A 27,071-nucleotide genomic window follows, 5' to 3' on the forward strand; every position below is an offset into this window, starting at 1 on the left:
TAGACAGTTTATACTTTAAAATCGCAAAGTCTTTATTAAGAAATAACTTCCCGAAACCTCCTCTTCAGAAAGCGATCGGGCGATCCATCATGTGGTGCTCGACTTCTCCTCCCTGCCTTCCTTATAGGAGATAGCCAGGGAAGAGAAATCAAGCCCTGCGCGATGCATCGTTGCCGTGTCACCTTTAATGAAGAGGAGCGCAAGCCGAGTTTCGGTAAGTTATTTCTTAATAAAGACTGCATTTTTAAATTTAATTTGTGTTGGTTGTTTTTTTTTTGATGTATTCTAACAAATTTTTTTTTGTTGTTACTGGTCTTTTAGATGGCTGCCCCCATGGCTACACGGCAGCTTGTTTCTATAAACTATAGTCGTTTTTCTGAAGCAAACACATCAGTTGTACCAGTGCAAGGCAACATTACATTATAGTCATCCCTTTATAACACTTTCATTTTCTGGTGTTACTATTCCTTTAGTGGTCGTTATCTGCCCTGTGTGCATAGCGACAGGTGGTTGCTATGGTTATGACTGCCTGCATGCACAAAGTATTAGAGAAGTATTGCTGTTTTCTTTGCCAGTGAAAATACATCAAACATCACATTAAAGGAGAACTAACCCCTTCCTGCTTGCTCCCTGCATAGCCCATTACTTTAAAAAAGCATTGCTGAATGATGCAGAGACCACTGCATGCAAAGTAGCGCATCAGAGCTCACGAGTGCCAAATTCGGATACGTTTGGTAAAGGACCACCGCACATGCGCTGGAAAGTTCTGTAGCTAGCCGAATGTAAGAAGAGGATCCGAAGTTACCAAACATGGCGTCCGTGAGCAGAGGTCCGTGACATACTTAGAGGCCCATTTATCAAAGGTCGCATTTTGAATTCATGTGAATTCAAGTATACTCACAATTTGACTGGGAGGTTATTTAAGAAAAAAAATGTATGTCTACTATTCAATCTAATGGTTCCAACCCATACATTCAAATTGTATTCGCTTTGTATGAATCCAGTTTTTCTCTGAAAAAACCTTGAATGTCAGGAAGGCTATTAACATCTCCAAATGTACATGGACTCAGCAGGTTTAAAGTGGCGAATATTCGAATTAGGACGAGCTATGATAAATCTCACATTCGTATTTACATTCGAATAGGGGGATTACAATTTGAATGTATGAATTTTGACACTCGAAAATTTACTATTCGGCCCTTCATAAATCTGCCCCAGAGTGACACTAGCGGATGGGACTCTCTCATTTAAGACTAATTAGGCCTAATAGCAAGAAGTGCCAGCTTTCCATTCCAGGCATTTTGATTGCACGGATTTTCCCTGAGAAGGTTGCAGAGACTGAAATACCTACCATGCAGGAATCCTTCTTGTGATCCCACATACAGGTGAAGACACTTCTTTACTTCTGCCACACAAACTTATTTCATCTTCTCCGTTATTTGGGAGTACTTCTCAATATTCAAAACACATATATTGTTGAGATGGTGGTTTTAAGTGACATACATTTTAGAAAACCATTTCCTGATCTCTTCCTTGCTGCCTGCTCTGCAACAAAACATGTGTACTCTGCCAAACCACTTTCTCTGAATACTTATTACCCCTTTGGATTTTCAAAATAATATGCTAGAAAGGGCATGGGTAACATTAATCCCACAATGGAGCAAATGGTTCTCTTTGCTGTAGATTCCACTGACTATTAATTATGACTATTGAAATGTACCTTCCCTCGTATAGTGGAAATGATCCATTCCAACTGGTCTCCCTAAAACTCACTTAAACATAATAAAGAAAGATGGCTTTAAAGATCTGCTCGCCCAGATCTTGAAATTCTAGAGAGCTCAACCCAACAACAACAAAAAAATAACTAGTTTAAGAGCACTTGGTCTCACTTGGTAGGGTGTAAGCTTCCACGGTCTCCTTTACAAGAAAATAGTCCGGTGGTTCTTAGAAAAAACCCCAAAAAAACACTGTCTAGGTATTTCTAGCAGCACTCGTTAACAGAATGTAAAATCGCAAACATAATTGCTTTCATAGGTTTTCAATTTCTATCTATGTTTCAGTAATAAATAAATATGCCAAGACAAAGACCTGGTCTGTAGAGGAAAAAGTGCACTGGTTATGCCATGGCACAGAATGCATTTGCATGGATGTACTTATTCCAATCAGGAACAGTCGATGGGATTTGATTTTACAGAGTTTATGAGGAATTCCCAGGGGAGCCCTCCGAAGAAGAGGAAGTATATAAGCTTTGCATTAATCCCATTAACTTGGCAATGGACAAAGGTTTAGATCATCCAAAAAAAAAAAAAAGTGTTTGCGAGAATCATACTATATTTATGCCAGAAAGCAAAGTTCTTTTGCTGCAGTAAGGGCCACCATTGAGCTGACTGCCTTTAAGAGAAGTCTTGAGTTCCATTTCACAAGCTATGATGGCGGCGTTCAGTTCCACTTGAGCTCGGTGGACAACATAAAACATAAGTGCTATGCTTATAATGATCTGCGAATCAAGAGAAAAGATAATTAAATGTTTGCCATACAGAGACAAGAACACAACAGCAATTAGCAATTATCCGTAACCCAGTTTGCAATTTCTGGTTGCTAGGGTCCGCTTCTCTAGCATGAACTGTTTAAATGAGAGACTGGGATATGAGCTTTGTAGCCTTACCGGGCATTTGTTTTTTTAGATGGGGTCAATGACCTCCATCTGAAAGCTGCAAAGATTCATAAATAGAAGGCAAATAATTCAAAAAAGAAAAATTAAGGCCAATTGAAAAGTTGCTTAGAATTAGCCATTCTAGAACATACTAAGGGGCAGATTTATCAAGGGTTGAATTGCAAATTCGAATTTGAAATTGTCAAATTAGAATAGGGAGTTATTCAAATTCAATTGGAGTTTCAAATTCATATTCGAGATTTATCATACTCTGGCCCTTTAAGAACTCAATTCGCCACCAAAAACATGCCGAATTGCTTTTTAAAGGGGCGATTCACCTTTAAAGCTGGCCATAGATGTAAAGATTTGACCACGATTATCTCGAAACGATCGTACGAATTGTCAATCAACTAAAAAAGATCATTTCAGACGATATTGCCAGGAAAACAAAGGGTAGCTGCCTGCTTGTCCCTGCAATCATAGATACATTGCATGGGACTGGGACACTGCACAAGTAAGTTTTGGATTGGTCTTCATTATTGGTTTTGTATAGTTTTTTTAATTATTTGACTCTTTCCAGCTTTCAAATGGGGGTCACTGACCCAGCCAAAAAACAAATGCTCTGTAAGGCTACAAATTTATTGTTATTGCTCTTTTTTATTACTCATCTTTATATTCAGACCCTCCCCTAATAACATTCCATATTCTCATTCAAATCAAAGCATGGTTGCTAGGTTAATTTGGACCCTAGTAACCAGTTTGCCGACACTGCAAACTGAAGAGCTGAATAATAAAAAGCTTAACTCAAAAACCACAAATAATAAAAAATGAAAACCAATTGCAAATTCTCTCAGAATATTACTCTCTACATCATACTAAAAGTTAATTTAAAGGTGAACAACCCCTTTAAGTCAATGGGAGACCTCCTGGGATCAATTTTGAGTTGTTTGCAGCCTTCCTGATAGAGTTTTTTTCGGAGAAAAAACACGATTTGAGTATTTAAAATTCTTAACTAATTTGATTCGAGTTTTTGGTTTGATCCCAGTTTAATAAATCCGATTTTTTTAAATAAATTTCGATTGGTTGAATTTCGAGTTTATGGGAGTTTTTAAACTTATACATGAACCACCCCTTCAATATTTAGGCAGAAGGTAGATTCTTCCTCTGCTCAGTTATGTTGGCATCTATAGGGAATGCCCCAGCCCTGGCACTGATCATTTGCAGCAAAGGGATCGGGTTCTAAACGAAAGCCTTGATAATCTCGGTCTGTTTCCACTGCACAGTCCTCTGTGCTCCTTGAATTCCCCCCTGTAATACCAGCACATTGTCAGGGTGACTTTCACAAGAATCTGAAATTCAGCTTTATTTCTGTACTCGACAAACCACAGGGCCAGGTGTTCTGCTTATATTGCGGCTGCCACAGTCGCTCGTGTTCTCTCCAGATATTTGTCACAGTAAAGAGAAGTGGCAGCTCATAATGAAAAATGGAAAAACCATTTGCATTTTCTATTTCTTAATCAAATGAACTATTGATAAAAGAAACAACTATAAACAAGCGGAGAAATATACTAGCAGCCCCAAATAATAAACCGAATGGGATTGTTTATAAAAAGCCAATAAAACCATCCTATTAATCTTTGCCTTCCTCCTCTATCATAATGTTCTCTAATAATCTCTGCCTTCAAGCACTTCCTCATGCTAATAAATTGTGTATCTAATGGATAAGCTGCAAATGAGTTTCTGGCATAGAAATAAGGCTGGGAAGAACAGAAGGGCTGCCATAGTCATGACAGGTTCACTGGTCTCTGTAGGTCAGGGCCATGTACTGTATTTCTGCAGGAATAATTGTTAGTACAAAAGCTGACAGTTGCTGCGGACTGCATACCATGGTTGCACTATAGACTGTATTACCGCAGGTAAAGCAGGGAAGCATGAATCGCCTAATTGGAGTATTGTTGCAGATTTTTGGGTATGCGATTAAGCACTTTAAACCAGCGATAATTAAAGGGGTTGTTCGCCTTTAAATTAACTGTTAGTATGATGTAGAGAGTGATATTCTAAAAGATTTGCAACTGGTTTTCATTTTTTATTATTTTTTTTACTTATCAAAGGGGTTGTTTTCCTTTAAATGAACTGTTAAATTAACTGTTAGTTGTTAACTAAATTAACTGTTAAATTAACTGTTAGTATGATGTAGAGAGTGATATTCTGAGACAATTTGCAATTGTTTTTCATTTTTTATTATTTGTTATTTTTTTTTTTACTTATTTAGCTTTTTATAAGGCAGCTCTCCAGTTCAGTGATCTGGTTGCTAGGTTCCAAATTACCCTAGTAAACGTGCATTGATTTGTATAAGAGATTGGAATATGAACAGGAGAGGCATAGAAAGAAGAGATAAAAAGCAACAAAATTGTAGCCTTAAAGAGCATTTGTGTTTAGACAGTAGTCAAGCAGCATTTGTGTCTGCTAGTGCTGGACAGCTCATTCCAATTCTAAAGGGGCGGTTGACCTTTAACTTTTAGTATGTTATAGAATGATCAGTTCTAAGCAACTTTTCAATTGGACTTCATTATTTATTTTCTATCGTTTTTTTTAAATTATTTCCAGATTTCAAATGGGGGGGGGGTCACTGACCCCATCTAGAAAACAAAAGCTCTGTATAACACATTTGTTATTGCTTCTTTTTATTATTCATCTCTCTACTCAGACCCTCCTCCAATTTACAATCCAGTCTCAAAAACCACAAATATTAAAAAAATGAAAACCATTTGCAAATTGTCTCAGAATATCAATCTCTAGGTCATACTAAAAGTTAACTCAAAGTTGAACAACCCCTGTACCCCTGTACTTGGTTGAGGTGGTCACTGGCAAACAGTGTTAATCTCTATGTTATAAAAACTGCCCATGTGCAACTGTTTCAAGGTAAAGACAGGGCTAGTTTTAGGATTGCTCAGAAAGGTTGTTTCTTGCAGAGCATCAGACGGGTCCCTTAGGGGCAAAAGGTTACTAATAATTTGCTACGTAAGGGATATCCAACAACTGTTGGACATCTGCAACAACCAGCAGTCCCCAGTCAGCCAATGGACCTGGGCAACAAGTTAGACCAGTGGTCCCCAACCTTTTTTGGACTGTGAACCAGAGGTGGGGTCGGCAGCAAGTTTGGACACGCAGCGTCCAATTTGGCCCAGTGAAGCAGTGTCCTTGCCCACCCGGCGTTTGGGGACCGCTGAATTAGACATTTTGCCATTGCCAGGGCCTCCCTCTGATCTAGCTCACAGTTATGAGATCACATTCAAAATGAAGAACAGAGTTATAATTAAGTAAAGGCCTTGTTTTTATTTAGGTCGACCAAATTTACTTGCTTTTAATCATGTACAAAGAGAAGCTAGAAAGTGGGGGTGCAGGAGATTTTGTTACAGATTTTGATAGAATTGCCACAAATGTCTGCTCTCTTGGGGCTGTACCCCGATAATAATTGTGCATTCATAATTACATTCAGCAATGATCTGTGTTGCCGTCGGTAATACGAGAGCAATTTAATTGGGGGAGATATTTTTGTTGCACCAAAGATCATTTTTGTTCCCTATATACAAAATCAGTGATAGGGAAAGTATCTAGCAAGATTGAGCTTTGTTGTAAAAAGAAAGAACTTTACACTTTAGCCTCTCGCATGACTGCTCATCTAGCAAATAACTTTCAGTGGAGCAAGTTAACCTGACACAAGATATTCTGTATCATATCTGGGGAAATCTCACATGGGAACAGAGCAAGCGTAAAGGGGTTGTTCACCTTTAAGATAACTTTTAGTATGATGTAGAGAGATATTCTGAGGCAATTTGCAATTGGTTTTCATTTTTTATTATTGAAGGTTTTTGACGTATTTAGCTTTTTATTCAGCTGCTCTTCAATTTGCATCTTAACAAATCTGGTAACTAGGGTCAAAATTATCCCAGCAACCATTCATTGATTTGAATGAGAGACTGGAATATGAATAGGAAAGGCTTGAATAGAAAGATCAGTAATAAAAAGTAACATAAAAGTAACATTAACAATACATTTGCCCATTTGAAAGCTGCAAAGAAGTCAGAAGAAAAAGTCAAATAACTATAAAAAATTAATAATGAAAAACAATTGAAAAGTTGCTTCGAATTGGGCGTTCTATAATATAATAAAAGTTACCTTAAAGGTGAACCACCCTTTAAAGGGGATGTAAAGGCAAAAAAATAAAATCCCATTTTTACTTTCTTTAATGAAAAAGAAATCTATTTCCTAAAAAAAAGTTTTTATAAGAAACCTAACTGTATGCAGTGAAATTCCCCCTTCGTTTTACTTGCTCTGACTGCTGCAAATAGGAAATGGTTCCTAACTGCTCTGCAGGGAAACAATCATACTTTCAAATGGCAGGGGGGGAGAGGGAGCCCCCCCACCTTACTTCCCTGACCTCGAGCAGCTTTGTTTCTTTCTCTGTAGAGCAGCCGGCAACTGTGTAGAGATTTGTATCCACAGTCCCAGTGCAGTCTGCATATTCTGATTAATAATCAGTCTTGCTCTATTGGCTTCTATGGCATACATTATTTGACTTGTGCTGTTTTGATCATTTATAACGATCCCTAAGCTTAACCTCCCAATTGACGCCCAGACCACAGTGAGCATGTGCACAGTCTTGGTCTTGCAAAGATGTTTAACAAGGTTAGAGGACAGCCCCCTGCAGCCAACTTTGAAAACATAAATCATTTGTTTAATTAGGCTACTGGTGCAGTAACTTCATGTTTATGTTTAGTATACAAAGTACAGCATTTCTAGCCTTATTCGGTTTTAGACTTTAGTTCCCCTTTAACATGTCTCACTTTTTTTATGTGTAAACTTGAGAATAACCCTGTTGTGCAAAGGTAGCAACACACCGCTCAGGAATTTGGGAAGTTTGGAGTTTCAAAATAGTTGAAAGGGGCTGAGAATTGAAAGCTTTCCTGAGCAAGTTCAATGTTGCCTTTAAATTAAAGGAGAAGGAAAGGTAAAGTCACTGGAGGGGGGGGCATGTTGTTAGGACCCCCCCCAGTAATTCTAGTTGCTTACCTCCTATACCCCACCAGCCCAGGAGCACAGCCATCTTGATCGGGGTCCTAGGCATTCTCTGCATCACCCTACGTAGTACGGAACTTCACGGATTTTAGAACTGCTTTTATTTGTATAGGAGCTGCCATTACGTTCATAAATTCTATAACAAGGTTTTTTTTTTTAAGTTTAAAGGGCACATTTGTTAAAGATTTTATAAAGGTCGAGTTATAGTTTTTCAAGGGTAGTTTTCATTCAAAACGCAAATTTTCGGGACCCTTGAACTATTTGAACATGTTTGTAGCCTTTGTGATGTTTGGGGGTTTTTTTCTGTGGGTTTCGCTCTAAAACTCTATTAATTTGAGAGATGAGTGGTTTTTTTTGGGGAAAACTCGATTAATTCGAATATTAGTGTTTTTTCAACCCAAATTCACTGAGTTTTTTCATAAATTAGAAAACATTTGAGTTGTGAGTTCATTTGAGCTATAGAAAAACTAGGGATGCACCGTATTGACTATGTTGGATTCGGCCGAACCCCTGAATCCTTCACGAAAGATTCGGCGAATACCAAACTAAATCCGAATCCTAAATTGCATATGCAAATTAGGGGTGGGAAGGGGAAAACATTTTTTACTTCCTTGTTTTGTGACAAAAAGTCATGCAACTTCCCTCCCCGCCCCTAATTTGTATAAACAAATTAGGATTTGGATTCTGTTTGGCCAGGCAGAAGGATTCGACTGATTCCGAATCCTGCTGAAAAAGGTTGAATCTGGCCCGAATCCTGGATTCGGTGCATCGCTAAAAAAACCAAAAAAACCTCAAAGCTCACAAATTCGACCTTTGATAAATAACCTCCTAAATGTTGGATGCTCAAGGGGTGTTTCTCAAACGTGTAGCATAGTTTATACTAATAAGTGCAAGCTTGCTTACAGCATTGCGTGAAGATATCGCATTATATATGAAAAAAACGTGGCATACCTGCAAGCTGAAGATGAAATATCCGCTCACACTTTGCTCTGCAATGACATCCTCTATCGTGCGTAATGTGGTTCCTAGGTAGGAATTTAATAGCTGAGTAGGAAAAAGCCCAATTGAAGAAGCTGCGAGATAGTTGGGAAGAGACAGATCTGTAATCTAAAAAGAAAAAAAAAAAACATTTACATTAAAAAGAAATGGTTAACCTTATCTTAGTTGCTATGAAAGAATCCCACCTATTGTTACCATAGTTACACACAGCGCATTACTTTGTCCACTGAATAGAATTTCAATGTACATTCTCCTTATATTTCAATGAAATATATCCCCCCGTGGGTCAGTTATTCAGCTGCTCTACTGATCTCTAGGGTAAATGCAGTTCCCACATTATTTTTCTGAAGCCGAGGAAAAAGATAAAAGTACAGGTATGGGGTCTGTTATTCGGAAACCCATTATCTAGAAAGCTCTGAATTACGGAAAGGTTGTCTCCCATAGACCCCATTTTATTCAAATAATTCCAAATTTTTAAAAATGGCTTCATTTTTCTCTGTAATAATAAAACAGTTGGGATCAAGTACAGGGTACTAAGATATAATTAATCCTTATTGGAGGCAAAACCAGCCTATTTGGTTTGTTTAATGTTTACATGATTTTCTAGTGGAATTAAGGTATGAATATCCAAATTACAGGAAGATCTGTTATCCGGAAAACCCCAGGTTCTGGATAACAGGTCCCATACCTGTATGGAGTATTTTCTTGTTAGGTATGCTGTCCCCACTTAGTACTCTTTGTTGTTCTCTTATAGGATAAGTAAACAAACCCTTTTTCTTTCTCCTGACAACTTCATCAACTACTTGGTGGTCAGAAACTGACCAGCAAGTGGTGCTGCTGAAAATGTTAAAGGGGTGGTTCAACTTTAGGTTAACTTTTAGTATGTTATAGAATGGCTAATTCTAAGCAACGTTTCCATTTGCCTTTATTGTTTATTGTTTTTGAATTATTTGTTCTAATGGGGAGTCATTGACCCCATCCAATAACAAATACTCTGTAAGGTCACAAATGTATTATTATTATTTTTCTACTAATCTTTTTTATTCAGCCACTCTCCTATTTATACTCCAGTCTCTCGTTCAAATCAATGCATGGTTGCAGCCAAATTGCAGACCCTGCAAACTGAAGAGCTGCTGAATAACTCAAAAACTGCAAATAATGAAAAACAATTGCAAATTGTCTCAGAATATATCTCTCTACATTATACTAAAATTTAAAGGTAAAGAAAAGGTGCACAATCCTCTTGAAATTAAAAACACAATAATTAAAAATAAATGATGAATGTAAATTGCACAAGGGCTTAGAATAATAAACAGCACTCATCTTTTTTACATTCACTTATTTTAAAGTTTTATTTATTCTTTAAAGCGCATAATCTCTTCTAGGGAAAAAAAAACTTGAGTGCTAATCCATCACCTTAATTTGACATGAAACTTGAAATAAAGATCTACAATAACAGCAACTCACTCTTTATCTCTCCCTCTTGTCTGTCCCCCTGTGCTCCCTGCACCCCATACGTTTCACCTATGCTCTTTACACCCACATATAAAGAAATTACATTTGAGCCAAAGTTCCACATATTAGAATCCCGCACACATGGAAGTACCCTTGTTTTATTCAGGTCCCAAAATGCTGCTTTGCAATTTCCCAAAAACTCACTCACTGGCGAGTACACTAAAAAATGGTTTCCTGCGAGTGGCTTTTTGCAGTTCAATAGCTTTATAATTAGTTTTAACATAGGTATAGAAAGCTGCTACTTTGGAAAACATATCTTCAGTCCTGACCAGCTGTGGAAACTTTTTACGAACGGCTTCAATATAAAGATGACAGGGGGGGATGAGACAGGGTTTTAGCTGTTATTATTTTGGAATTTTCTAATCTCGAGCCCTGTGTTATCGCTCTAAAGCCCGAGGCACGGAAAATATTCAGTAAGCATTTTCAATAACACGTTGATTTTTACTTTCATCTCCTGCCGTTACAGCAATCTATGCACAGTCTTGAGCATTTCCTTCCATTCACTGCCAGCATACCCAATTACAGTAGAACGGCTCCTAGAGAGAAAGCCAGGCCTCCTAAAATCTATTTAATCTCCCTACAAAAGGAGCAGGCATGTCAACAGTTAAAGTTCTCTCAGGGTTTTGTACCCTCCACTATAAAAACTAGGTATTTGCTTCAGAGACTTAAAGTTTGGGAACCCCTCTTAATTCTTTGGAGTTTTGTTTATCATTGGCTGAGCTTTCAAAGTAGCAACTTCCTTTTAATATTTAACATGCCTTATGGAAACAGTAGTATTTCAGCGGTGACAAAGTTTATTGGATTAACAGAAAATATACAATATGCATCATAACAAAATTAGACAGGTGCATACATTTGGGCACCCCAACACAGATATTACATCAATACTTAGTTGAGTCTCCTTTTGCAAATGTAACAGCCTCTAGATGCCTCCTATAGCCTTTCATGAGTCTGGATTCTGGATGGTAGTATTTTTGACCATTCCTCTCCAGTTCAGTTAAATTTGATGGCTGCCGAGCATGGACAGCCTGCTTCAAATCATCCCATAGATTTTCGATGATATTCAGGGGGACTGTGGCGGCCATTCCAGAATATTGTACTTCTCCTTCTGCATAAATACCTTTGTAGATTTCCAAGTGTGTTTAGGGTCATTGTCTTGTTGGAATATCCAACCTGTGTGTAACTTCAACTTTGTGACTGATGCTTGAACATTATCCTGAATAATATGTTGATATTGGGTTGAATTCATCCGACCCTCGACTTTAACAAGGGCCCCAGTCCCTGAACTAGTCCCACAGCCCCACAGCATGATGGAACCTCCACCAAATTTGACAGTAGGTAGCAGGTGTTTTTCTTGGAATACGGTGTTCTTCTTCAAAGCACTTTGTGTTAAGACCAAATTTACAAAACTAATTTTTTGTCTCATCAGTCCAAAGCACTCTGTTCCAAAATGACTGTGCCTTGTCTAAATGAGCTTTTGCATACAACAAGCGACTCTGTTTGTGGCGTGAGTGCAGAAAGGGCTTCTTTCTCATCACCCTGCCATACAGATGTTCTTTGTGCAAATTGCTCTGAATTGTAGAACGATGTACAGATACACAATCTGCAGCAAGATGTTCTTGCAGGTCTTTGGGTTGTCTGTAACCATTCTCACAATTCTCTGCATATGCTGCTCCTGTATTTTTCTTGACTTGCCAGACCTGGGTTTTACAGCAACTGTGCCTGTGGCCTTTCATTTCCTGATTACATTCCTTACAGTTAAAACGGACAGCTAAAACCTCTGATCGCTTTTTGTAGCCTAAACCATGATACTGAACAATTTTTTCAGATCTTTTGAAGAGTGACAGCATGGGATCCTCAAAGCAACTCTCAGAGGAGAGTCAAACAGAAGCACAACTTTCAATTGGCTACCAATAAATACCCTTCCTCATGATTGGACAAGCCTGCCTATGAAGTTCAAGGCTTAACAAGTTAATCCAACCAATTTGGTGTTGCCAGTAATCAGTATTAAGCAGTTACATGCATTCAAAATAACAAGGGTACCCACATTTTTGCACAGCCAGTTTTCACTACACAGTTGGGATGGGTGAGGTCTCTGCCCCAAAGAGCTTACAGTCTGTGTTTGCACACAGATACTGTGTTATACACACACACACACACACTCCAGAGCAATGGTGCACATTACAAACACAGTGTGCAGTTCTAATGGCTTCCGTAACTATTTTTCTTTTCATTTTTAGTTAGGTGAGGGCCAGAGTAGAGCCAGGAAAGGGAAAAAGCAAAGCCTGCCCAGGGAGAATACTGATCTTAGTGGCAGTGACCTAAATTCTGTGTCTTTCCAAAAGCAACTCACAACTAATGGCAATGGAAACCAACACAACTAGTCGACAGATACACGTGGTTATAACAACAGCACGTCAAAGACCAATTAAATGGAAAATAATTTAGTAGTGGCTAATTAAAATAAAAAAAGGTAGGGAGATTAATTACCCCCTTAAAGGGCAGGTGAAACCCAAAATAACAAATTTGCCTACTACAAGAAAACAGAATTCTAAGCAACTTTCCAATATAAATTTATTAAAAATGTTCATGACTTATATAGTTATTTGCAACAACCATTGCTATTGAAAGCAGCATTTGCTTAACTCCTGGTTATTCCTTTTTAAACAATGTTGCAAAAGTTTTAGTTCCCCAGCAAAGACAGGTCTGTTACTCAGCTGCCTTGTCTTACATTGTGTCAACAGTCTGAGCCACCGGGGCAGAAATTAGACAGGGACAGACACTGCTTTCAATATAATTACATGCACAAATAACGTAAACACCACAGGAAAATTGTAATAAATATACATTGCAAAATGGCTTAGAATAAAGGTTTTTTAAATAGGAAAAATAATTTTAGGGTTTGACATTCCCTTAAACGAAGTGAAAATGGGTCAATAACCAGGGGTGATTATACACTGTCAACTTGAGACAGATGAGGATTCAGGGAGCACCAAGCAGCCGGGAGGTGGGAAAGGAGTAAAATGATGTGGGAATAATGGAAGGGGTGTGAGCAGCAGCAGAACAGAAGGGTGACAGGAGAAAGCAAGTGAGTATTGTTAACCTGATAGGGAATTAAGCAGGAGGATAAGCTATCTTCAATAGGCGATTACAGGCTTATTGCAACTGACACATTTCCTTTTGATCCATTTGGCAGCCTGACCTAAATGTTCATGTCTTCTATGCAGAAAATGGAAACATTAATTTTTTTCCCCCCCCAGAGGGCTTATGCTGAAAACCCAAACAATTATTAGCATTACATAAAGGACGGCAGAAGGTAGGCTCAGCGAGCAGGGTAGGGGTACAATGCACAGATCATATAAAACAACGTTTTCTACAACAATCAGTGCACCTATGCTGGCCTGCAGATCCCGACCAATAAAACTGTATATACATAGGGGCACATTTACTACTCGAGTGAAGGATTCGAAGTAAAAAAAAGTTTTTTTTTGGGTTCTTCGTCCATCGAATAGGCTACTACGACTTCGATTTGAACGATTAGAACTAAAAATCGTTAGACTATTTGACTATTCGATAGTCGAAGTACCGCCTCTTTAAAAAAAACTTCCACTACCTACTTTGCCACTTTAAACCTACCGAGCATCAATGTTAGCCTATGGGGACCTTCCCCCATAAGGTTTCTAAGCTTTTTTTGATCGAAGGAAAATCCTTCGATCGATGGATTAAAATCCTTCGAATCGTTCCATTTTTCCTTCGATCGAAGTATTTGCGGTAAATCCTTCGACTTCGATATTCGAAGTCGAAGGATTTTACTTTGAGGGTCGAATATCGATGGTTAATTAACCCTCGATATTCGACCATTAGTAAATGTGCCCCCAAATATATACTAGAGACCTGCATGGGTCCGGTTTGGGCTAATTCGCTGACCGGCAGCCCGACCACCACTATGTCCCCTACCCAGACCCTCTTCCTCACCCAACCCACAGGGGGTTAAGTTACCTTCTGACCCAGGGACTTGGAAAACATGAAATGAAGTCACTCTGGAGGTGGTTCAACCAGGTAAGAGGGAGGCAACACATCCACATTTTTAAATGAACAGTAACATCAACAAATGTTTTAAAATAATTTAAAAAAAAATATATGCCATATAGCCTTTTTTTAATTTCCACCATTAATACACAGCAGCTTGTTTATATGAACTATAGTAGTGTTTCTGCAGCAAACAAATCAGTTTTACCAGTGCAGGACAACAGTACATGTTATTTTCATTACTTTAAAACACTTTACTGTTTTGGTGTTACCGTTCCTTTAAGCCAGTTACCCAAGCAGAGAACCCAGGACCAACCCACATGGTTAGGGAATAAGGGACTTGATCGTTTTTGGGTATTCTGCGGGTGCCTGACCTGATGCAGGTCTCTGCTATGTTCATAGTCTATGGGTTCGGAGATTGGCCCGGGTTGGTACATTTAATTTGCTGATGCACCATGTGCATGGTAAATAAACCTTGGACCTCTAATACACATACCTGTGCAAATCCAGAGAGATCTGTGCTGCCATAAGTGTTAAACCTTAATGAGGTCAGTTTATTTTCTTGCAATAAATCAGACGTAACTGTTCTAAATTATTTCCTGGCATTGCCCAAGCAGCTGTAAAGCTAACAGATCCCTGTGCCAAGTTGCAGCTGTTGGTAAAGTGTCAGTAATAAACCAAAGTCACAGATTTCTGTTTTTATCCTCCCCTGTGCAGAACGGCAGCGCTACACGCTGTACTTCACTGGTTTATTTACACAGAGAGGAATATTTGTATTTAAAACTCTGGTATCAGTCCAAGCACAGGCAGCTTTTGTACATGCTAAGAAAATGCACAAAAACTAAAATAACATGAAAAGCTTATTTATAAAACTGCCCAATGCATGTAAATCCAATATGCAAATGATCTGGAGTGCTTGCTTCCAAAAACTTGCATAGATACCAGGGCAGCTAGAAAACCTGCATTAGCTACACATGGCTCTTGTAAAACTGTAGTAATTAGGTGAGTTTCTATGAGTAAGGCAGCTTTGTACAGACATCTTCATGCTTCTGCAGGTTTTAAAATGCACCAAAGAAAATTATATTTCTGTGCTGGGTTTTTCACTGCCCTTCTAAATATACCCACACGGGTGCTCCCTGCAACTCTATGGACTGCACACAAGCCTCAACTGAAGCTATTGCCGTGCCAGAACCAATTCATTTCACATTCATAAATATTGGTGAGCCCAGCCTCCTTGCTAGTTGGCTAGACCTTTGTTCTTCCCTTCCACCCACGGGCTCTGTTACACACCCTGAGTGACTTTACACAAGTAGGCTTATAAACTGGCATCACACAGACTGACGTTCAGTAGAAGTGACTGGTTATTGTAATAATGTGGCCACAGGTGCCTAGCAATGCATGCCATTAAGGAGAATTAAACCCTAAAAATTAATATGGCTAAAAATGCCAGGCAAATTCAGTGTCTGCAACGCATTATTTTGCCTACAAATATGTCTGACCTAGTTTGTAAGCAAAATATTATGGGGAGATGGTTCTGTTTTTTTAAATAGGTCACCCTTCCAGTTTTCTCGGCACTAATGCAATTAGCATTTGCTTTAAAGGAGAATTAAAACCTAAAAATTAATATGGCTAAAAATGCCATATTTTATGTACTGAACTTATTGCACCAGCCTAAAGTTTCAGCTTTTCAATAGCAGCAATGATCCAGGACTTCAAACTTGTCACAGGGGGTCACCATCTTGGAAAGTGTCTGCGACACTCACATGCTCAGTGGGCTCTGAGCAGCTGTTGAGAAGCTAAGCTTAGGGCTCGTCACTAATTATCCAGCAGAAAATGAGGTTGTCTGTAATTAAAGATGATGCTACAGGGCTGATTATTAAATTCTGATGCTAATTGCACTGGTTTATGTGCTGCCATGTAGTAATTATCTGTATTAATTACTAATCAGCCTTATATTGTGACATTTCCATTCTATGTGTACTGTATATTATGAGTGGTTCCCTCAGCTCAGTAAATGACAGCAGCACAGAGCATGTGCAGTGAATCAGCAGAAAAAAGGATGAGGAGCTACTGGGGCATCTTTGGAGACACAGATCTTTACTTCTAAAGGGTTGTGGTTGCCTTGAGCTGGTACAGAAGTCTAAAACACAATGTACAACATTTCTAGCTACTTCTTTAGTTAGGCATTAGTTCTCCTATAGGGGATCTTTGATGGGCAGCGAAACATCTGAAGTTACATTCCCAGCAGGATTAATATAAATCACTGGTGGTAAAACATATGCATCATATAGTGTCAACCTTGTGCTATCCCCAACACCTTTGTCAGTTGCTTAGTGATTCCAGGGCACACAAACTTTATCAGTAGAAAAGTAATTTTATTGCAACGTGTAGAGACAACGTCCTTTATCAGCACAATGAAAATAAGCCAAAAAGGAAGCGTTGGAAGAAGGGACACTTTGTTGCCTTGAAACATTGCAGCAAAATTAATTTCCATACGGATAAAACTTGTGCTTATAAGAAGGGACACTTTGTTATGGAACAGCGCAATAAAATGACTTTCTATTAATAAAAGGCTTGTATCCCCTGGACCTGAAGAACATTATAGCCAGTTATAGCAACCCATAGCAGGGTGTAGCATTCTGGATAACAGGTCCCATACCTGTATTTATCATTTGTCCCCATAAGCCCTGCCCTAACAAACTACATGTACTTCTAAAATACAAATATTATTCTTTCTAGAAAGTATGCAGTTTTTAGAAGTGTAAGCTACCATGTTACAGAAGGGGCACATACGAGTACGTGCATGAATACGGCATTTGTGCCCCATATTGTTCAATACTAATTCAGACTGTTTAATGTTAAAGCAAGCAATAGATGATGATGCATGCACAAGCTTTATCTTACTGACTGTGCATACGTGTTTATAAAGGATCTTTGCTCTTCTCTTTCATGATGTCATCAGAAATGTGCCAGCGGGTGATTGCAGCAAGAGGGTATAGGTCATGTTAGCACACACTCCATATAGCGTGATCACCACAACAGCACCGGGTCAGGACTACACACTGACATGTCATCTTGTCACTAGGATGACTAAAATTAGTCATAGAATTAGCTTATCAAAGCAAAAAAAAAAAAAAAAAGCAGCAGACAAGTGCCTTCTCCGACCTGAAATGCTGCATATCCTGGGCCCCCCCTTTTCACATTCCATTTGGGACAAAGCATTGGTCAGCTTAAGGTGGTCATAGACATAAAGATAAAGTCACACCATGTGTGGATTTTTGTACCATGGCAATTGGTCATTAAAAAATCAGAAGACAGGTTAGAAGATCTGTCGGCTACAGATCATACCTCTGCATCTGGCACTTTCAATGGGAGACTGTTACTACTATTTGTTGAACATAACTTTCGTACAATTGCGATCATGGCCAGAAAATCATCTAATTTGTTCTTTTACTACTGTATTTAATCTGAATGGTTAGTTACAGGTGGGAAGATTGTGATATGATATGAGGCTAAAATCCGCACGTCAATGGCCATCTTAAAGGCCCCCATACAGGGGCCGATAAAAGCTGCCGACTGACCATGTCAGCAGCTTATTGGCCCGTGCATGGGGCCATCCGACAGGCTTTCCTGTACGAACATCGGGCAGATCTTGATTGGGCAGGTTAAAAAATCTCATTGGATCGCGGTCGCATCTGTGCGTATATGCCGCCCCACAATCTGACCGCCCATTGGATGCATTATGATCCGATTGCTGGGCCCTAGGGACTACGATCAGATCAGCCCGATATACCCACTTCAATGTGGGCATATTGGGGAGAGATCCGCTCGTTTGGCGGCATCGACAAACGAGCGGATCTCTACATCTATAGCCACCTTTAGTCAAGAAGATTATCAGCCCACTTCCAACTTGAAGAACACAGCAGAACATAGCATGCCAAGATGAAACTTAAGCAACGGTGTCACTAGCAGTCTCATCATGCAACTGCGCTCAATTTTCATAAAAAGCAATGTACACACTTCCCACTGCCCCGTCTCATGGTGATAGCAGGAACTGATCCAGCAGGAATGTTGACTTTGAAAAACTCGACAGATCCCCACCCAGATATTACTATCAGCAGCTCACTTCCAAATTATCTGAATATGATTATATTTTATCTAGCACCAACACAATTACCCGAAAGTTCACAGAGACCGTTCCCTATTCACATCTATGCCTGCCTTGGAGGAAAAAGGTCCCTATCAGTTTAAGACACTGACTGTACCAGAGGGGAGGGGGGGACTCTCATGGATGTTTACTACAGGTATGGGATCAGTTATCTGGAAACTATGTCTCCAATAGACTCCATTTTATCCAAATAATCCAAATTTTTAAAAACTATTTCCCTTTTCTCTGTAATGATAAAACAGTACCTTGTACTTGATCCGAAGATATAAGTAATCCTTATTGGAAGCAAAACCAGCCTATTGGGTTTATTTAATGTTTACATGATTTTCTAGTAGGCTTAATGTATGAAGATCCAAATTACAGAACGATCCCTTATCCGGAAAACCCCAGGTCCAAAGCATTCTGGATAACAGGTCTCATACCTGTATAACAATATTGTGCATTTACCATTTGATATCACCACAGGCAGCACATTATTATAATCCTTTTAAAATACAGTCCCAACATGTTTATACTTGGTCATCACTGATGGAGCAAATCATTTAATGAGCCTATCAATTATCAAATGGGATCTGTTATCCGGAAACCCATTATCCAGAAAGCTCCGAATTATGGAAAGTCTGTCTCCCATAGACTCCATTTTATCCAAATAATCCAAACTTTAAAAAATGATTTCCTTTTTCTCTGTATTAATAAAACAGCAGCATGTGCTTTATCCCAACTAAGATATAATTAATCCTTATTGGAGGCAAAACCAGCCTATTGGGTCTATTTAATGTTTACATGATTTTCTAGCAGACTTACGGTATGAAGATCCAAATTACAGAAAGATCCGTTATCCGGAAAACCTCAGGTCCGGAGCATTCTGGATAATAGGTCCCATACCTGTATACAGTGTGAGGACATCATTGTCATCAGGAGCCAATTTACCTGCTGGTAGACAAATGTCTTGCATATATCTCATATATATCATAGACAATATTGAACTCAGGGCAGCAGCAGCACTGCAAAGCAGCTACGCTAATCAAAGTCAGGCAAGAAAGGTTCTTTTAACCCCAGCAGTTCTTCCTAAAAGCCTAAAAGCTGGTTGGTAGGGCTCAATGATGAGCACATTTGGTAGCCACGCTCCGCACCTCCTATCAACAGAGAAACAATCAATACAAGTGTGGTGGTAACAGGTGACTTCTATTATGGTGAATGACAGGAAGGGAAACGTAACTCCGCTGGCTGAAATACGCTTGGTATCCTATTTCTGCCATTGGTCTAAGGGCTTTCGCTGCCACTTGAACTACAAAAATTATCATTAATAACTATACACCACAGTAAATAAATGTTATGCAGGCCAACAATTAGATCACAAAAGATGTACAAAAGAATCCTATACCAATGGCTCAATGCACAAGCCTGTCTAATATATATCAGGACAATCCTCAACCAGTCACACAGGCTATTTTGGCCCCATACACAGGCCAATAAACTGCCACTGTAGTGGCCAAGTTAAGAATCTGGGCCAGCATTTGGTCGCCTCTACACTACTTAGAGGTCAAATAATCATGAAAGAGGTATGCGCACACAACATTGATGCTACTTTTTACGGATCTATAGAAAAGTAGTGGCGTACATAACTTATATTCTTAAAGGGGTGGTTCACCTTTAAATTAACTTCTAGTATGATGTAGAGAGCGAGACTCAGACAATTTGCAATTGGTCTAGTTTTTAGTTTTTCTGCTTGGCAGCTCTCCGGTGATTTGAATGAGAGACTGGAATATGAACAAGGGAAGGATTGAATAGGAAGATAAGTAATAAAAAGGAACAGTAAAAATAGAATTGCCTAAGAGAGCAAATCAAGGTGCTTTGCTGGTCTTTGGACAGAACCAGACATCAAGCATTTATATTCCATGTCCGACTGCAAGACTTGGAGATTCAGCATATTACTCTGAACTTTCTTACTATCACACCTTAGCAGTCTGCAACAGCTGAGCCCGGCCCCTAGTCTGCCATGTGTAGTGACACGACAAGGGGCAAATTACTATTCCATGTGGCAGTGACCTCAGAACACAGCAATTGTATTGATCTCTATACCTTTCCCAGGAAATAAACAGCTTCAGCAAAGCACTGGGATGTGTGCGGGACTTTATTAACGATGTGAAGCACTAACAAAATAACAGGCATTAAAGGGCAACTAAAGTATGTAAGGAGGCCAGTGGCATTACTAGATTTTACTTGCCCTGCAGCAAATCAATTTTAGGGCCCCAAAAATATTGTCCTGTTTTACCAATATATTGTATTGCTCATTAATTAAGGCCTCAGGGGGGCTCCATATATCTCCTAGGTCCCCCTGCAACTGCAGGGTTTGTACCCTCTGTAGTTACACCCCTGAATAAGACAGCAGCACAGAGGCCCTAAAGCATAAAGGGATGATAAGGAGGACATTCTCATAGAATATTATGGGATTAGATTATATCTGCAAGTACTTTCATAGAATATTAAAGGATTACAAAATCCCTTCAAGTATTACAGAACCCCCTGCGGAGACAGTTGCCCACCGCGGAGGACTGTGTTTACATTACAGAGGTTGTACACGTTTAGGTTTTATTCACACGGGACGATTTGTCGCCCGCGTTTTTAAAAAGAGAGTAGCGGCGACTAGTTGCTCGTTTTGTCTGTACATAGAAAGTAAAGGAAAGCATAAGGTACCATGCACACAACGCTATTTAAAAGCGCCAGTAGCTTGAAAACGTACATAGACCGTTTTCGGAGCGATAATCGAAAAATAGCAGAGACATAGTGAAGTATACAAAAACACCTGTACCAAACAGACAGGGAGACAAATAGCTGCGATAATATCCTTAGCGGCATGACGTCAGAGGAAATGCATATGTAAGAATGCTAAACGTAGATTATACGGTGTCAAGTTGTGAGCCCATAGTTACAAGGGTGCGAATTTGAATGGCAGAGACAAATGCTCAGATTCGGGGAGATTAGTCGCCTGGCGACAAATCTCCTTTTCTTCAGGGGGACTAATCTCCCCAAACTGCCTTCCTGCTGGCTAGAATGTAAATCGCTGGCGGGATGGCACTCTGAGCGATTTGTTTTCCGAAGTCGCCCGAAGTGGCCTCACGGGAAAACTTCAGGCAACTTTGGACAACTAAGCTATCCTAGTGCCATCCCACCGGTGACTAATCTCCCTGAATCTGAGTGTGTGTCTCTGCCCTTAAATGAACTTTTAGTATGATGTAGAGTGATATCCTGAGACAATTTGCAATTGGTTTTCATTTTTTATTTCAGTTACGCAGCAGCTCTCCAGTTTGCAATTTCAACAATCTGATTGTTAGGGTCCAAATTACCCTAGCAACCATGCTTGTTTTGAAAAAGAGACTGGAGTATAAATAGGAGAGGCCTGAATAGAAAGAGGAGTAATAAAAAGTAGCAATAGCAATAAGTGTGTAGCCTTACGGAGCATTTGTTTTTAGATGAGTTAGATGGGTCTCATTTTTCTCAAGAACAATGACAGTCTGAAGGCAGAACACAAGTGACTAATTTTCCTTTTCTGAATGTTACAATAATCAAAGGTTTATAAGCCATAATCGCATAAACCCTAAAGCTTTTAGGAAAAATCTATTCTGTTTCTTCAGAGACCAGCAATGCCAGTGCCAGAGAAACACTTGAGATTGAACAAAGAAGAAATATATATTGTGGGAAAGTGAAATCTGCACAACTCCAGCTGTTGCCGAACTACAGTTCCCAGACATGTGACAGTGTGGCAACTCTAACACTTGTGCACACACACTAACACGGGGGGGCTGGCTCAACAGCAACTGGGGCATAGTCAGTTACTGGATGTGTAAGCTGTGGCTTCTAACCCTATACAGACAATCTCTATAAAACTGCACAATTATTATGAACACTGGAAGGATGCAGGAAGTTGGGCTTGTAAAACAAACAGATCTCTAGAAATGAAAAAAGTACGGATATAAACTTGACATCAAGGGGCAGATTTATCAAGGGTCGAAAAGAAAATTCAAAATTCTAATTTTTTATATGGTTGAAACTGTCACATTCGACTAGGGAGTTATTCAAATTTGATTTTCGAGATTTATCATTCTCTGACCCTTTAAGAACTTGAATTTGACTATTTGCCACCTAAAAGCACCTGAATTGCTGTTTAAGTCAGTGGGAGAGGTCCAGGGATCAATTTGGAGTGGTTTTCAGCCTTTCTGAGAAAAAAAACTTGGTTTGAATTTTTAAAATTCAAATCGAATTCGAGTTTTCAGGTCGATTCCATTCATCCGAGTTTAAAAAATTCGATTTTATTAATAAATTTCGACTGGTTGAATTTAAGGGGGTTTAGGGGAGTTTTTAAAAACTCAAATGAATTCGAAATTCAATATTATAAGTTACCGAGTAGTTTCATGACCATATACAAATGTTTTTATACAGGTCATGGAACTCCGAGGTGACTTCTAATATCCTTATAATTTACAAGAGGGAGTACTTTATTATAATACACAAGTTTGAGTGAGTAATGTGACAAAATTGACATCACCACTTACCGTTTATAACAGATGACATCAGTAATCACCATTAAGAAGGATATAATTTACAAGATATTCATGGCTTGTGTATTATAATAAAGTAGCCACTGTTACACAATATGAGGATATAAGTAATCTTGGAGTTCCCTGACCTGTATAAAAACACTCTGCCTTCTGCTTTTATACAGACATGGAACTCCTCTGTAACTTATAATATCCTTATAATACACAAAAGCCATGAATATCCTGTAAATTATATCCTTATAAACGGTGAGTTCTGATGTCATCAGTTATAAATGGTGAGTTCTGTCACATGACTCACTGAAATTTGTGTATTATAATAAATAAAGTACCCCCAGTTGCAAATGGTCATGAAACTCCTCGGTAACTTATAATATCCTTATATTTTACAAGAGGGGGTACTTTATTCACTATATAATACACAAAAGCTATGAATAGCTTGTAAATTATATCCTTATAAACGGTGAGTTCTGATGTCATCAGTTATAAACAGTGAGTTCTGATGTCATTTCTGTCACATGACTCACTGAAATTTGTGTATTAAAATAAATAAAGTACCCCCAGTTGCAAAATATGAGGATATTAGAAGTTACCTTGGAGTTCCATGACCTGTATAAAAACACTCAGCCTTCGGCCTCGTGTTTTTATATGGTCATGAAACTCCTCGGTAACTTTGAATATCCTTATATTTTACAAGAGGGGGTACTTTATTCATTATATATTTTAAAAGAGTGGGTACTTTATTCACTATAATATGAACTCAACTCAAAATGACGTTTTAGCTCAGGAGTGTTGGTTTTAAGGTGACCATAGACGCACAGATAATATTGTATGAAACTAATTTTCAAACTATAATAGGTGTGTGTATGGTGGGAAAAGAGCCAACTGAATTCAGCAAAAGACTTGGATATCGGTCGGGTCGGCGATCGGGCTGGACGGAAAATTTTGATCGGTTGCCTTTGAAGTCATCCAAACATCGTCCATTAAGGGCTCTTACAGAAGAGCGTTTTTACCTGCGCTCCACTGCGTTCTGGTTTCATGCGTTCAGATGCAGGGGAGCGCACTGAATTATTTTCAATGTGGCTGTACTCACAGAGCATGTAAGCGCCGAACGCAGGTTGGGACGCAGCATGTTGCATTTTACCTGCGGTCGGCGCTTACATGCGTCTGTGTGAGTACAGCCACATTGACAATAATTCAGTGTGTCTACTCCTGCATGAAACCGGAACGTAAGGGAGCGCAGCTAAAAACGCTCGGCTGTAAGTGCCGATTAGTTCACACAAGGAGATTTTGTCGCCTGGCGACTAATCGCCTCTTCTTCTGGGCGACAATCTCCCCGAACTGCCTCTGTCTTCCTGTCCGCGGCGCTGCCTTTTTGCGTAGTCGCCTGAATTTGCCTCACGAGGAAACTTTGGGCGACTTTGTAAAACGAAGCGCCGTGTGTGCTTTAGCGCATGTGACTTTTCATTCTAGCGTATGGGAGACAGTTCGGGGAGATTGTTGGCCAGAAGAAGAGGCGATTGGTCGCCAAGCAACAAAATCTCCCCGAATCTCCTCCTGTGAACTAACCCTTAAGAGACCAAAGTGCCTTCACTGGGGTCCCAATTATTGATGTAATCTTTACCTGGGACTGCAAGTGGCCAGATGTGGGATAAAGCGACAGCCTCTAGTCTTATTACACACACACAGGTACAGCCAGCACCACATTATCCATCCCTGTTAGAGCACTGGGAGTTCTCCCACCAACCCAGGCAGCTGAGCTTTGACACTCAGTATGGCAACTGCAACTATTGCTGAACTGGCACTCACCGAAAAGACAGCATTCTGTAGTCCGAAGGGGATGGGGGTGAGCCTGGCCAGGGCCACGACTTTGAGCCCACTGCCCCCCTCCACCACCCGTATGACGGCTCCCAGCTTGTGGCTGGTCTGTATCTTGGCCAGCACCCAGTGGGTGAGCAGTTTCTTGCAGAGCACGTGGGCTATGAAGGTACCAATGAGCACCCCGACCACCACCAGTCCGATCCCCAGCACCAGGCCGTACAGGTAGCCGGCAGCCACATTGAGCACGATGTAGCCCCACACACAGGGCAGCGACACCAGGATGAAGCCCACGATGAAGAGCAACATCCCCACCAGACTGTCCAGGCTCTCCAGCCACAGCAGCACATCCTTCAGGTAATGTCGGCCCATCGCTAGGGAGGCGCAACACACAGCGCTCAGGGCGCAAAGCAGCACAGCGCTCCGGCACCAACACACCCCGGTGGCACCACCGTCCGCCTGGAGCAGCAGCAGCGGGGAATGGGCATGGCCGGACTCCCCTGAAGGCTCCGAGGACATCGGGTTATCGGGAAGGTCCCGGCCGTGGATCCAGCGGCCCAGCGCTTGGCGCCCATGAGAGACGAGGATCTGTAAAGCGGAGCCGGGCATGTCCGCGGAATGAGTGGGGGTAAATAGGAAGCCTGTTGCTTCCTGGCGGAGGGATGTTGTACAGTCCCGGTCAGTCACACGATACAGGGAGCCGCTGGGCTGATGCTGTGCCCCGCTTCCCACTCCGGTACATGGTGAAGTGAGAACTCGGCGACCGGACCGGCGATTACACAGAGAACCTTCTCATCCTAGCGGCGATCTCGGTTATGGGAGGTAACAATGCTGGCTACGTCACACCCACAACCCCTCCTCCAACCACATCTTCTGAGGGAAGAGCCCAAACAGCTGTCACGAGACAAACCTCTGTCGGCTTTTACAGGAACCTTCGCCTGCCAGAGAATACGGAACTACAAGTCCCAGTAATCCCCTCCTTGAGGTATTTATGCCGAAGCATTATGGGAAATGAAGTCCTACCATACATGTGGGGCGTCTTGCTTTGCTTGGGTGGGGTCAAGGTATCTGCTCGCTCCTCCCTAAAAGCGTCAATCCGTCACGCCCACTGGCGCAGCTGTCTGCTCATCTGAACGTGCTGTTGTCAGTGGCGCTGCTTGGATTCGCTTGCGTGGCCGCTCTGGAAATTCCAGCTGAGCTCCACTCCAGGCTCTCGGGGGTTATTTATAAACACTGGGTAAATTTGCACCAGGGCAGTAACCCATGGCAGCCAATCAGATGATTGCTTTCAGAAATCAACCTGTACCTGTCTGAACAAATCTAATTGCTGATTGGTTGCTATGGGTTACTACCCAGGGGCTAATTTGCCCAGTGTTTATAAATGAGCCAGTCACAATACTAATAGCTGTGTGTTCTAAGGAAAATAGATTGTAAGCTCCTCCACGCTGATGGGAATGTGAGGAAACTTCTGAAAGTGGGATAAATATTGTGTTTTCATGTCAAAACCCTTGGCGCTTTAGTTTGGTCTGATTGACCCAGGGTGCCTATACTAGGGATGTACCATATCCACTGTTTTGGATGTAGCCGAACCCCCTAATCCTTCGTAAAAGATTCGGCCGAATCCTAAATCCGGTTCGGCCGGGCAGAAGGATTTGGCCGAATCCTGCTGAAAAAGGCAGCATCCTGGCCAAATCCAGAACTGAATCCTGGATTTGGTGCATCCCTATTCTATACATATAAATACTGTCTGGCTATGAGATCAACGTTTGGCAAAATGCTCTACCAAACCTGAGCATGGGATCATAAACGCACAGATACCGATTTAGTGGTTAAGATCTAACCAGTGCTCATCGAACTTATATAAAGGGTTGTTTTCCTTTGAACTAACTTTTAATACAATGTAGAAAATGATATTCTGAGACCATTTGCAATTGATTTGCATTTATTCTCAGAGCTTTAGAGAGCATTTGGTTTTTAGATAGGGTCGAAGGGGGCCCATGTCGAAGTTGGAAAGTCAGAAGAACAAGCCAAATAATTAAAAAACAAATTAAATAAATAAAGACAGACTGAAAAGTTGTTTCGATTTCGCTATTCTATAACAAAGATGAACCACCCTTTTAGGGAGGTGGCATACGAGGCTACTGAGAAAGATTAGTCGCCCAGTAACAAATCGCCTCTTCTTCGGGCGACTAATCTCCTCTAAATGCCTTCCCGATGGCTAGAATGTAAATAGCTGTGGGATGGCACTCAGAAC

At 40.4% G+C, this 27,071-nt stretch overlaps 1 protein-coding gene across 1 annotated transcript; it reads right to left on the reverse strand.

The window, feature by feature from the left end:
- Positions 1-443: 443 nt before the first annotated feature.
- tmem64.L (transmembrane protein 64 L homeolog) lies at positions 444-25,747 on the reverse strand. The gene is made up of 3 exons (XM_018268118.2): positions 24,809-25,747; positions 8,684-8,839; positions 444-2,497 (listed from the first exon to the last, which is right to left on the reverse strand). The coding sequence occupies exons 1-3, from the start codon at positions 25,424-25,426 to the stop codon at positions 2,324-2,326; spliced, it is 948 nt and encodes a 315-aa protein (XP_018123607.1). The 5' UTR covers positions 25,427-25,747; the 3' UTR covers positions 444-2,323.
- Positions 25,748-27,071: the final 1,324 nt, after the last annotated feature.

The sequence above is a fragment of the Xenopus laevis genome, chromosome 6L (assembly GCF_017654675.1).
Source record: "Xenopus laevis strain J_2021 chromosome 6L, Xenopus_laevis_v10.1, whole genome shotgun sequence".
Classification (NCBI taxonomy): Eukaryota; Metazoa; Chordata; class Amphibia; order Anura; family Pipidae; genus Xenopus; species Xenopus laevis.

Bases quoted from the DNA above. Each gene is read 5' to 3' on its own strand.
- tmem64.L (XM_018268118.2), bottom strand. From the start codon at position 25,426: ATGCCCGGCTCCGCTTTACAGATCCTCGTCTCTCATGGGCGCCAAGCG. The intron at 8,840-24,808 runs GTGAGTGCCAGT...TTTTCTTTTTAG, and splicing joins TACAGAATGCTGTCTTTTCG to ATTACAGATCTGTCTCTTCC. The intron at 2,498-8,683 runs GTATGCCACGTT...CTTGATTCGCAG, and splicing joins ATTTCATCTTCAGCTTGCAG to ATCATTATAAGCATAGCACT.